This window comes from Zonotrichia leucophrys, chromosome 5 (genome assembly GCF_028769735.1).
Source record: "Zonotrichia leucophrys gambelii isolate GWCS_2022_RI chromosome 5, RI_Zleu_2.0, whole genome shotgun sequence".
Lineage (NCBI taxonomy): Eukaryota > Metazoa > Chordata > Aves > Passeriformes > Passerellidae > Zonotrichia > Zonotrichia leucophrys.
Window position 1 is genome coordinate 20109475 of NC_088175.1, and position 12980 is coordinate 20122454.

At 47.0% G+C, this 12980-nt stretch overlaps 1 protein-coding gene across 2 annotated transcripts; it reads left to right on the forward strand.

Moving 5' to 3' along the window:
- The first annotated feature begins 50 nt into the window (after positions 1-50).
- On the forward strand, positions 51-12040 carry LOC135449048 (vasodilator-stimulated phosphoprotein-like). 2 transcript variants are annotated; one of them, XM_064715515.1, is made up of 2 exons: positions 51-1099; positions 11949-12040. In XM_064715515.1, exons 1-2 carry the CDS (start codon positions 563-565, stop codon positions 11979-11981), a joined length of 570 nt encoding a protein of 189 aa, XP_064571585.1. In that variant the 5' UTR covers positions 51-562; the 3' UTR covers positions 11982-12040. The 2 variants fall into 2 exon arrangements, with proteins under 2 accessions (XP_064571585.1, XP_064571583.1); XM_064715513.1 differs by lacking the exon at positions 11949-12040 and adding an exon at positions 3170-4070.
- The last annotated feature ends 940 nt before the right edge of the window (positions 12041-12980 follow it).

A 12980-nucleotide genomic window follows, 5' to 3' on the forward strand; every position in this document is an offset into this window, starting at 1 on the left:
CCAATGAGGAGTTGGGGCCGGCGCTGGCGGCGGGGCCGGAGCGGGCCGGGGCTGCCGCCGCCGGGCGGGCGCGCTCGGGCCGCGGGGACGGGCGGGTGCCGCCCGCACCCTGCGAGACCGAGAGGGGCGTGGGGCCGGAATGGCTCCCCGGTGGGACAGACCCCGAGCTGGGTCACGGGCGCTGCCGCCTCGGCCGAGGGGCTCGAGCAGGAGCGTCTGTCGTGGGTGTTCGTGCGGTGCCTCCATCGCTGCCGGGGCGCACGGACCGCCCCGCGCATCCTTCCGCTGAAGCGAGCCGGAGCCGGGAACTGGCTCCGTCCTTCTGCACAGCCACATCAGGAGTTTTCCCAGAAGTAGCCAGAAAGCTCCGGCATTGCGGTGAGCTCCCAATGCAAGAGCAGGGCTGCCGGGCTGCCGCCGCCGCGTAAAATGCTAAATCACGGCTCTGCGTAGTGGCCATGACTGGTCCCTTGGCAGCCTCGCCCCCGGGCAGCCTCCCGAGCTCAGGGGAGGCAAGGCTGACGTGTGGTACTGTTGTACTGCACTGAGACGCGGTTCTTACATGGTACCGCAAACTGCAAACGCGGCCGAACCTCCCCCCGTCCCGCCCGGTGCAACTCCCTGCCCGTTCTGGGCGCCTGAGCCGGGCGGCAGCTGCTGCGCCCCTGGGGCAAGGCAGGAGCCGTGTTTGCCAAAGCACAATCGCCTTTTAGGGGAACCGAGCGCACTGGCAGCGGGGGCTCAGCAGCCCCGCCGGCCCCACCGCGCGGCACCAGCGTCTCCTGCTGTCCCCGAGCCCGGCCTTGGGGCAGGACCGGGCTGTCCCAGCGCAGACCCGCTGCCCGCAGTATACACGAGATGGCGTGCCATCGGGAATGACCGCGGCTCCCTCGGGGACCAGGCACAGACGGCCCTCGCCAGGGCAGGACTCACTGCTGGAAGCATCGCCCAGCCGGAGGAAGGAGAGAGCACCAGGAGAAAGGGAGGAACAGCACCTCTGGTTCGACGGGCTTTCCAGAAGTGGAAGAAAGATGTGAAGCCTTCATGCAAGACCAGAATTCCTCCCGCTGCTCAAAACTCTCTCAAACCACTTCTCTGTGTAAGTGCTCCAATTATATTTGCTTAGCAAAGTCTTAATCATGTTTTACATTACTCTCCCATTTTCCTCCATTTTCATGGTTGCACTGGATCTCGGATTAGATTATATAGTCCACGGGCCAGAGATCACCCTTTGTTAGTAGGAGCATCTGTAACTGGGACCAATGAGCCAGGCTTTCATGCACTTAGGTCACTCGACTGACTGGCTGCTTGATTTTTACCCCAAATTTTTCTACCCTTGTAGCTGGACTTTCCAGCTACATTTCTCACTGAATAACTGGATCTCTGGTTACAGATCCACTGTTCCTCCAAGCAATATGTAAATAGTTCTTTCAGTTTCCCCTTGTAAACAATATTCCCATTAACATCCCATTCATTTTCTTTTGTCACATTGCAAAAATAGTCTGTGGTAGGAATGTCTAGTTCTGGAATGTCCAGTTCAGTTTCCAATCCTAAGAGGAATCCAACAATGCCTTTTCCGGCACAGGAGTATCTGGAGGTAAAGTCCCCATTGGAAAGCACATGTATTGAGTGATTACTGAAACTCCAAACATTTTTCCTGTAAAAGCTGTAGACTGGAGCTGCATCAGGGAATTTCTCCATCATCTGACATGGCCCAGACATGGTGGGAAGGCTTGGGCAGTAACCTGCAGTCACAGATGTGGAGTTGCTGCTCGATCTCCCCCAGCTGATGTCCCTCCCTGCGATGCAATGCCCCTCTGTGCCTCCCCCTGCTCACAGCGCCCTCCACACAGCCCTCTTGTAGCTTTCTAAACTTGCCTCCAGTTTGTGATCAGTTTTTAAGGTGGGACCCAAAACTGTAGAACCCATCACTGCACCCTGCTCTTGCTGCAGCATGTGCCAATGCTGACAAATGCACCGGCAAAATTGCCTGGGGATTCGAGCTGGTGCAGCCACCTTGTGCCTTATTTCTCTCAATAAATATGCTGGTTTCCCCAGGCTGTCTCTGCCCCAGTATAAACTCCCAGTGCCCTGGCTTCCACTTGGAAAGGTCACAATTATTCTGTGATTACAGATTATTTCCCCTCCCACATTTACAAGAGAATGTAACTGTAGTGACTGACATTACATCCAACTCTCACAGCTTCTAAGCTCTCCAAACTGTTACATGGGTTTATCATCTTGCCATCCTCCTTTACTCCTACCAAAAATTTTACAGTTGCAAAACTCAGATAATTAATAATAGTAGTTAATGTTGGGGGCACATCTCCAAATCCTGTGTGAGTTTGCTGGATTTTTATTTTTTTCACTGTCTTATTACATTTCAGTAGTCCCATCACCTAGCTGAGAGTGCAGCACTACACCTTCCTGAACATGCTACTACAGGGAAATTTATTTAAGGTCAAAGCTTTTCTAAGCAAGGAGCGGAATAATGTTATTGCTCCTGTCCTTACACTGTGCTCTCTACAGTCTGCTAAAATCAGACTGGCCTTGATTAAACACATTGGCTGCTTACATGAGAGTCATCCTTAAATGATCTGAGATTAACCAAAGGGTTAATCCCGCAGTAAATAGGAAATCAGAATTCTAGTGGGAAAATGCAGTAGCTGGTGGGGAGCTGGCAGGGTGAAATCAAGAGGAGCCAGTTCCTAATCTTGCATCCTTTGCTTCCTCAGTCCATTCCCTCCTCCCTCACCCTGGTTGAGGCTGAATGCTGGTGTGCTAGGAAATGGAAACAGGCACTGTTTGTTTGTTTGCTACAGCACTGCTCTGCCTCCCTCTTTGCCAAAGTTTCTTGTTTTGTGCAAGGGGACTTTTAGCCTTGTTCATAACTGCTGCTAACATAAGCCTAAGGGACCCATTCAAGCCTTGCCAAGATTCAGCAGTCAGATTCAGTGATGACTGGGCCAACCTCTTGGGGACCTTCCAAAGTGAGGACAGTCTTCAGATTCCTCTAGATACCTTTCCCTGTTGCTGTCTTCTTTTAGGGACATGGTTTAGTGGCAGACTTGTCAGTGCTGGGTTAATGGTTGAACTCTTAAAGGTCTTTTTCAACCTAATCAATTCCATGGTTATGTGACTTTGGAGGATGCTCCATCTGATTGCCCAGGGTGCTCCAGAGTTTGGGCTAGAAGCTCGTCATCCAGATCCTTGTGCATCCCAGCAGTCTGGAGACTCTGATCTCTGGCTGTGCCGTACGGATACCACTGCTTTCAGCCCCAGCCATTCTCCAGCAGCTCCAGGACACCTGGAAACCTGTGCAAACACTGAAGAACAGGTCTACACCTCCATGGTCCCCAAATAAAACATTGTCAAGCAAGTGGGCAGCTGCATTTGTATTTCTGAACAGTCTTGGGGCATAAACAGCAAGAGGAATGTAAGACAGAAATGCCAGCTGGCAGAGAGAAGGTCTTAAGTGAGGTCTGGTTCCCAGAGAAAACCCTAAAAACTCTTCTGGGGGCTCAGGAGACAGAAATAAAAAGAGAAATTCCTTTTGCCACTCAGTAAAAGAAAAAATAACCACAACTTTAAAAAAATAAGAGTTAAAATAGAGAATAACTATAAGCAAAGGATTAAAGAACATTTCTCTCCCTCATGTTTCCCCTCCCCACCACAAAAAAAAAATTGTTGTGGTTGAGTTTTTTACATTGCAAGATTTCAAATAAAGTTGACTTTTAAATCTTGCCCTGACATCTGGTTTGTAATTAATGGAGCAGTAAATAGGAGGGAGACAGAAGCTGCCTCAGAAGCCTGTCCTTGATGCATGGCTCTCCAGCAGTAGAGCTGGATGAGCGATACCACCCCCAGGCTCCTCACTTAAACAAAATCCAGGCTGGTTTTGGTGGCAACACAAACCATTTCATCTTCCCCTAGAACAGGGCTGCCAATTATCCTGCTGTGGTTGGGGATTTGATGCTGGTGACAGACATTGAAGGAAATATCTGCATTATGAGGATATGGATTGTCTAATATAACTGACCTTGCTAGTCTCTTAATTGTGTTTTGTTTTACCTGAGGACAATCTGCTTCAAGAGGAAAATGATGCTAACAGCTGCTCTGTGTTCTTCATTGATCAAATATTAACGAAATCTTTCCATCAGGGAAGGCAGAAAACACTGCTCTGTGAAGTGTCCTCTGACTTGGGTTAGAGGTATTTGAAGGGTTTTGCAGACACTATGAAAACATTTAACCTTCCTCTTCTCCCACAAATGAAGTGATGCTGGGAACTGGTCCCATCTCCTCCCATCACTGAGGTGATGCTGGGAGGACAGTGGGGCCATGGCTCCTGTCCCTGCTCCACAAGGGAGCAGCTGCACAAGGGCCAAAGGAGCAATCTCACATTTTGGTTCTTCCCCACCTCCATCTGCATCAGCCCATTGCAGGGAAACCAGGGCCTCTCCAGGGAGCAGACTGATGTTCCCAAACTTACAGAAGTTATAGGAGACTCGATGGGGCCACTGTGACTTTCATGACAGATTTCAGCTGGATTTCAGCTCATACCCCACAGGCTGGAGCCCTTTGCCATTGGCCAGATTTGCCTGCTGGAGTCACTTATCGATCTCACCATGCCATAAACAGGGAGATTTGGCTTTCTTTGGCACGAGATTCTCAGCAGTCTGTTCCCTACAAGCATCACTATATGTTGCAGCTCACTAAAATAGAGATCTCCTAGTACAGAGGGCCATGGTTATCAGTTATATGGATATCAGGAGTGGCTTTCAGGGAGGCTGAGTCCCAGCTGGGCTCAGGGCAGGTCTGTGTGCAGACAGGTGAGTGGTTCTGTGTGCAGAGAGAGCAACAGCTGAAGAGACCAAAGGACCAAAGACAAGGCAGCAGGAGAGTGGGAGAAATGAAGTGTCTGAAACTCCTGTGCCTGCCTCCAGTAAAGGGAAACTCCACACCTGCCTCCAGCAGAGTTTAGGCAGGACAGAGAAACATGCTGGTTGTCTAATTTCCCAAAAGGACTCAATCTCTGCTTTCAGAGAGCAGAGATCAGGAGCAGATGAATCACAGCCACAAATACTTGATTCTGTTATGGTCACACTTCAGCCTGCTCTTGTGCTGGCACTGGAACCTGTTCAGTTCTGCAGGGATGTGGTGCAGGAAGCTGAGCCCACAGGGAAATATTTACATTTTTTCCTTTCCCCCCCAGTCCCAATAATTCTTTCATGCCCCTGTTCTAAGGCCACCTCATTCAATAGAGCTCCTCTGACTCCGAGGTGCAACAGGTAACTCCCCAGGGCTGTTGCCCAAGACCTTTCTGCCACCCCTAGTCCATGAAACCCTCTCTATTTCTCCCTCCATGTTCTTCAGGTCACACCAAGTTCCCAAATCCTTTTCCCGCCAGAACTGGATGCACTTCCTGACAGAAGTACGCTACTGTGTCTTTGCTTGCCTATGGAAAGGAAGGGCAGGATTTATTGTGGAATAAGGTGCAGGCATGGCCTGGCCACTGCAGAGCAGATGGCAGTGCAGGAGCCACCCCTGCCAGCAACAGCTGCAGAGGGGCAGATGGAGCATGGGAGACGCTGATAGGAAAACCAGTGGCAGGGGGTGGGAGAAGACAAGCAAACCAACATGGAAAGCTGGCTGGAAAGAGCTGGGCAGAGCAGCACCCAGAAGGAACAAGATGGAAAATTGCATTACAAGGAAATAAACCCCATCTGAGCTGGGCGCCTGCATCTCAGAAAAGCAACGAGGAGGAAGATAGCTCCCAAAAGAAAATAGTGATTCATCTCTTTGCAGGGAACATGACAGAGGGCAAGGAAAGGCGGCACAAGAGCTGCTGCTCTTTTCTGACAGTGCACCTCCAGCTTCTGAGTCCATCCACCTTTTTCTCTCATAGATGAGACCTGGCAAATGCCCATTGTGCTTCAGAGAAGCAAGGTTGCAGGGTCAGCTCCTGGCAGGTGTGTCAGGATGGAGACTCTCCTCTGTTTTTTGTGGGTGAACACCCACACGCAACCCTGCAGGGCAATGACAAAATGCTGTGCTGGCTGATGAGGTGGGAAAAGGGAAGATGCATCAATGGTTCAGGAAGGTCTAAACCCAAAGCTTCCCTCCCCTCTCCAGGTGCCAGTGCCTGCACAGAGGGCAAGGGCAGTGGCAACTGGAGGATGTCTCCAGCAGAACCCAGGGGAAAAGTAGCACCAAGCCAAAATCATCGTGCATATATGTAATTTTGAAAAATTTTGAAAATTTTTTTCCACTTCAGACTTAGCCCTCTTTACTTCAAAGCCAGGAGAGGGGACTCAAAACCAGCACCATGCTCCAAGTACTGCTAATATAATGATCCCTAGCAGCTGCCATGCAGGATTCTCCACTCACATTTGTTTTCCTTCTTTTGTGACATTTAATCAAAGTCTAGCTATCCTAAATATTAATTAAAGTGCTTGGAGACAGGGCCTAAATTCCATTTTGCCTCCCAAGTTCACCAGCTTCATCCTCCTCCTCCTCCAAATATGTTTTGCTATAAATTACTGGCACTGTTTCTGTTGATAGTCAACATAATCAAACATTTGTAAGCATGCTGTCTCTTCAATCTGTTCAGTTGATGCACTTTACCTGATCTTTCATTAAAGTAATCAAAACACTTGCTGTGCCACGTCTAATGAATGTTGCATGTATGATTAAGTACTTTCATTCATATTGCAAGTTTGATTTAATGTAATCTGCCTTTCAGACAGCCATTAGCCTAGCTCCTGCGTGAATTCGATTAATTGGCTGAATTCTTCCAGATGTCCTTTAAGTATTACAGGAATTTCTATGTAAAAACAGCAGGGACCATCTAACAGAGAAGCAAACAATGATACGTTATATTGCTGCCATGACTTACAAAAAGCTGGATTCATTTTCATTAATAAAACATCTGTACTGCTGCACAGCTATGCATCAAGATGCATTTATTTTATATGTTTATTTCTCTTATGACTATAAATAGACAGTTAAACAGAAGCACGGTATGTTCAGTTGGAAGATACACAAACAGAACTGTATCAGAAATTAAAATCAAAGTAAAGAATGTCAGAGTTAGGACAGGATTTACAAAACAAGCATCATGTGTTGGAACAAACATGGCAGCAGCTCCTGTAGATATCTTAGGATAAAGGCATTTTTCTTAGAGCATGATGAATTTGAAAGCAGTTGGTTCCTGGGTTGAAATGCCCTATGTCTGGTTTATGTTTATACGGCTTATTGTACCTTTAAGTGGGAGGAAAAAATGCAGTTTGGCATTTTTAAATGGCATGCAGTAAAGAGAAAGCGTGTCATTAAAATAAACAGTTTTTCTTAATTCTCAAAAGTGGAAATTGGTTTGTTGGGTTTTTTTTCCTCCACAAAGTTCCACTTCAGAAAGGAATCACTTTTTCCTAAAAAGCAAGTCCCCAAAAGCCAGTTTGAGTTTCAGTGCCCACTGGGCCCAGCCTGTGCAGGACAAGGTGCTGTTTCAGGGCATGGGGAGGGTGCCCCCACAACTCAAAGAAGCTGCCTTCACTTTCTGCTGACCTCGCTAGATCTGATAGCACCTTTTGGAGAAGGATGTGAGATCTCAGACCCTTCCTGCCCCTTTGTCCTCTCTCTCCCTGCCTACCCTCCTCATCCTCAGCAATGAGCCCAGACTGGAGAAGTCTGGCAGCAGTTTGACACCGACCCTGCGGCCCTGAGCTCAGCTTAATTTTCCTGAATGTGTGGCGCTTCTCATCCGAGCCAGAGAGCTGCAGGGCTCTGCCCGTCACCACGCACCGGCTTCACGGGGCTCTGCCGAGTCAGGAATGAGGCAGGGAGAGGAGAGCAGCCCTGCAGCCGTGTGGCAGCTCTCCCCAGCAGCGCTCCATCCAGGGGCTCTGTCTCGCCTGGGAACGGCCGGGTCACATTCTCTCCTCTCCTCCCCCCTTCCCAGCTGCTGCACAGCTTTATAAGTGTGTTTGATCCTTGAGGTGCCTCTCCCGTGTACAGGCAAATTATTGCCCCTTTGCACCTCATCAGGACTTTACTGACTGTCCTGTCAAAATGAGCAGGAGCTTGTACTAGCCAGTTCATTTCCAAGGGCTGTTCTAACAGATGATGGATTTACAGGAGACACCTGAAATAACATTGTTCAGCAAAACTTAAGTGGTACAATGAAAGAGATTGAGACTTGCTAAACTGTATCTCCTTTTCTTTTCCCAGCATTGTCACTGCACTGGCCAACTTCCTTGTTTGTGTACACATTCTCCTCTGCTTTCACTTCTTTCTCTGTTTCTTGCTTTTGTTCCTATGTTGTCTATTATGCTCCTATAGCAAAGGTACCCATAAAAATTCTGTACTTATATTATCAATATTATCTGTATCCTACTATGAAAAACATTTAAGACCAATTTTTTTCTACCACAGCTGTGCTGTGACGCTTTGCTGCAGTTCCCAGATAACCTCATAAAAGCCTGGCCATGCTGTATTTTCCCTAAATGGGCACACTAACCCATTGCAAGGGTCTCCTGCCCGTGACAGGGAAAGCAGAGCACAGAGAGCTGCTTGACTCCCTTGCTCACTGTTCCAGAGGGATTTTCTCAGCAGGGAGAGCAGTGGGCTGGCTGGAGAAGGGGAGTGAGAGGTGAGCAGGGGGTGAGGCAGGCTGTCCTCCGCAGCCACAGGAGCCTCAGCAGCAGGGGCAGAAGCACTTTCCCCTTTGAGATGTATCAGAAACCTGACTCTCAATGCAACAAAAACAGTTTCTAGATTTTTTTGCAGAGAAGAAAATGGTGTAAATTTCACCTACAGGTGACCAATCTAAAAATTAAATGTAGCAAAGCAAAGCAAGCCTTTTCTAGTTTCCAGCGCTGTGTGATTTTCAAGGCAGATGCGGAAAAGTCACATCTTCTTTTGAAGCCCATGAGACTGAAAAATTAAATCAGGGGGCTTTGTTATTGATGTTTTTTAAATACAAATGTTTTGAAATCCCTGCCTTTCATGTGTCTCTTACAAATAAGCAGAAATGTGTGATGAGTCATCTTTGCTTTTAATTCCTTTAATAGATTCTTACCTCACTCGCTAACGTCTAAACAATTCTCGTTTCTGTAACAATCCCTTCCTCAGTGGTAAATATTGCTCTCAGACAACATCTTTTTTAGAGGTTCATTATGTTCATTCTGTGGCTGGGACTCATTATACTCAGTTATTTATTTAAAAGAACAAAATGACAGCAAATGCCTGCATGTATCATGTCTCCCTTTACACATATATTAAATATATTTCAGCAACAAGGCCCCACTCTCAAAATTTTGAAAAAAACAGCTGGCCTTCCTTCCTAGCCATCAGTCCACAAGAAAGGAATACTGGGAGGTGATGGTGGAGTCTAACCTTGTCTGCTAAATGAGATTCCACTGATGCTAATGGAAAATTTGGCAAAGACAGGAAAATAATTTATGAACTATTTGAATATTTTCAATTATAAAATAAAAAAAAATCCTTGGAGAATTATTAAGAAGGAAGAAGCAAATGAAAATGCCACTATAAGGCATGGTGAAATGGTATATGTGGAACCAGTCCAAGAAATAATTTTGATACCTAATGACAAGTTTGAGCCTTCCTGAAGTACCAAAGTATCACCCATCTCACTGAAGAGCTTGACAAAAAAACTCACAACCTTTACACAGGAAAAAGTCCTCAGCCATTTAAACTAACATTTCACTAATCCAACATTAATGGCTTCTGTTCATGTTCTTCTAAACCAAACCCCAAGTCTGAAAGCAGCACCCACTTCTGTTCACACTCAACTGCCTCTGGCCTTCCATAGAGAAGTTCTAACTGGTGCACAGTCATAACAAAAGGTTTTTGAGATTATGATCAGCATAATTATAAAAACGGAGTGAGGTTTGTCCTCAGCCAGCTGTAAAATACATTTTTAACTAGGCCATTGATACAGCAGAGACAAGATGAAAAACAAGAGAGGAGGGCAAAGGTTTGGCTGTGTGGCCATTCTGGGAAATGACTGAAAAACAAGAGCAAAGCTATTCAGAGCAGGTCATTAAAGAAAGAAAATATCTTAAACAAGCCTAAAAGATAGGAAATAGAAATATGGCATGGTCACTTACAAAGCAGAGGTCAAAAAGACATCAGTAATTAATGATGAAAAGATAAAGAGCCAAGAACTTAATTTCAAAGAAATGGTCCGGAAAAGCATAATGGCACTGTGAACAGGAAAAAGGACTTTGCAGAAGTAAATGGAAATGAATAAGATCTCAATAGAGGAAAAATGGATAATTGAAAAAGTAGAACTGCAAATTGCTGCAGAAATTCACCTGGAACATAAACCAGTTATTTAGGACCAAGGGTGAAATATAGTTTTGAGTGGGTCCATTTTTTTTAAAAGGACCTCCAGGCACACACTGCCAATTTTGCTTGATATTTTTCCGTTGCAGTTTTTGTGCATGGAAAATATAGGTGAGAATGTCTACCGTGTTTGAAAGTTTAAAGACTACTTTCTGAAATGCAGACCAGTGGATTTTACTTCTACTTCATCAAGAGATTCTAGAATGAAAGGGGTGGGAAGCAGAAGCCAAGAAAAATGGAGAACAGCAGATGTTTTAAAACAGCAGTTTCAGCCCTATTATCCTCTTCCCTTGTTTTCTCTATTGTTTTCTGTGCTTCAGCTCAGATGAGCAAAACTTGATAATCATGGAGTCCCAGAATGGTCTAGGTTGGAAGTGGCCTTAAATATCATCTTGTTCCAAACCCCCTGCACGAGCAGGGACACCTTCTGCTACACCAGGTTGCCCAGAGCTCCATCCAGCCTGGCCTTGAACACTTCCAGAGATGAGGCACCCACCATTTCTTAGGGCAACGTGTTCCAGGGCCTCACCACTCTCACAGTACAGAATTATTGCCTAACATCTAAGACCACTCTAATTCAGTCTGAAGTAATTGCCTCTTGTCCTGTCATCACATGTCCTTGTATAAAGTCTCTCTCCATCTTTCTTGTAGGTTCCCATCGGCTACTGGAAGGCAACCCCAAAGCCTTCTCTTTTCCAGGCTGAACAACCCCAATTCTCTCAGCCTTTCCTCATAGGAGAGATGTTCCACCCTTCTAATCATCTTGGTGGCCCTCCTCTGAGTCACTGCAGCAGCTCCCTGTCCCTCCTGTGCTGGCCCCCAGAGCTGATGCAGCCCTGCAGGGGCTCTCAGCAGAGCAGAGCAGAGGGGCAGAATCCCCTCCCTGGCCCTGCTGCCCACGCTGCTCTGGATGCAGCCCAGGGCACGTTTGGCTCTCTGGGCTGGCAGTGCCCATGGTGCCTCATGTGCAGCCTCTCAGGCAGCAGCACCCCCAAGTCCCTCTGGGCAGGGCTGCTCTGGGGCTGCTCATCCCCAGCCTGTGCTGAGACTGGGGCTTGCCCCAACCCAAATGCAGTACCTTGAATTTGGTCCTGTTAAAATTCTTGAGATTTCCCTTGGCCCACTTATTGAGTTTGTCCAGGTCCCTCTGGATGGCATCCTGTCCTTCAGGTGTTTCAAAGCACCACTCAGCTTGGTGTCATCTGCAAACTCTCTGGGGGTGCACTTGAACCCTTTACCCATGTAATTAAAGAAGTTATGTAATAACATTGGTTCCAGTACAGACCCTTGAGAGACACAATTTGTCACTAATGTCCATTGTGTCTCTGAGCTGTTGAATTCAAAGTGTAAAACAGCAGTGGACAGTCAAGACTGTACAGACTCAGCTGCACTCTGCAGTTGTAACAGAAGGAGTTCACCTCGATGAAGAAAAGATGAAGCGAAGCTGTAACTTTCTCGCAGTCACTGATGCAGGAGCTTGTCCCAGTACTTCCACATTAAGATGAGGAAGAGGAAATAATCTATATTAGAGAATTGTTTCAGTTAATTTCCCAGTTAAGCTCTTCTTTCTTTTTTTCCTCCAGATTGTAAGAGAAGACTCCTTCACAAAAGCCTAGAGCTGTGTTAAGCAGATCACTTGTTTCACAATAAGCAAGCCCAACCTTCTCCACCCTTGTTTGAGCCCCCTGATGCTGGTAAGCCAATCCCTGGTGTGTGGAACGACAGAGCCCTGCACAGAGGCACACGGGGCACTGAAAAATTTATCTCCTCTTCTGAAGAAGCTGCCACACCAGAGGTTTGATGTATTATGTAGTAATGCACAAGCCCTCCCACCAGTCAGAGACTGCTCCAGCCCTATCAGAAGGATTGATAACCACATCACCCCTGTACTGCAGAGCCAGCTCAGACACTAATTCCCAAGGGCTGGACCACAACACTGAACTTTTACACGAAGAAGTAATGTGAAGTGCTGTGGGCTGTAAAATACAGTGAGGTTGTTGTGGGAGAGGATTGGCGACACATCCACCTGCAATGGCTGTGGGTCTCAGGCAGTGAAGCAGGACACAGATGGTAGCTGCTCTGCATAACAGTGACCAAGTTTAGCAGAGAAGACATAATGCCATGTCTCAAATACTGCTTTTTATTAGCACATCTGTGTGTGGATTCAGGGAAAGAGAGTTCATGATGATCAGCATTTCAATGGAAAAGTTAGAGTATCTGTCCTGACATTTCCATAAACCAGGCAAAAGAAATTGTAACAGCTGTAGGTGTTCAGTGAAGGCATAAAGCCCTTAAACACCATAAGTCAGTCCAGGTTCATCCCTCTCTGGATGCTGAACCATAATCCCTAAGTGCCCAGCACTCACAGAGGCTTAATCCTTTTCAACAATGGGATGAGCTGGAGGCTATATCCTTTCAAGATTTGCATAACACCCCAGCACACATGTCTTTTGGGAGGATAAGAGCTGCTTAGTATGTCCTGCATTCATATTTTTGCAGCCATTTGGTTTATATCCATGTCTCTCTCCCCAGTGGGAAATCCCAAGCTGATGACATTGCCCTCAACCCACCACTGTGCTGGTTTTGGGCTTCCCAGCTGGCTCAGCCCAGCAGAA

Excerpts from the sequence above, each read along its gene's own strand:
- LOC135449048 (XM_064715513.1), top strand. The coding sequence starts at position 563 with ATGGTACCGCAAACTGCAAACGCGGCCGAACCTCCCCCCGTCCCGCCC. Across the intron at positions 1,100-3,169 it reads CTCTCAAACCACTTCTCTGT|GGTGCTCCAGAGTTTGGGCT; the intron begins GTAAGTGCTCCA and ends CTGATTGCCCAG.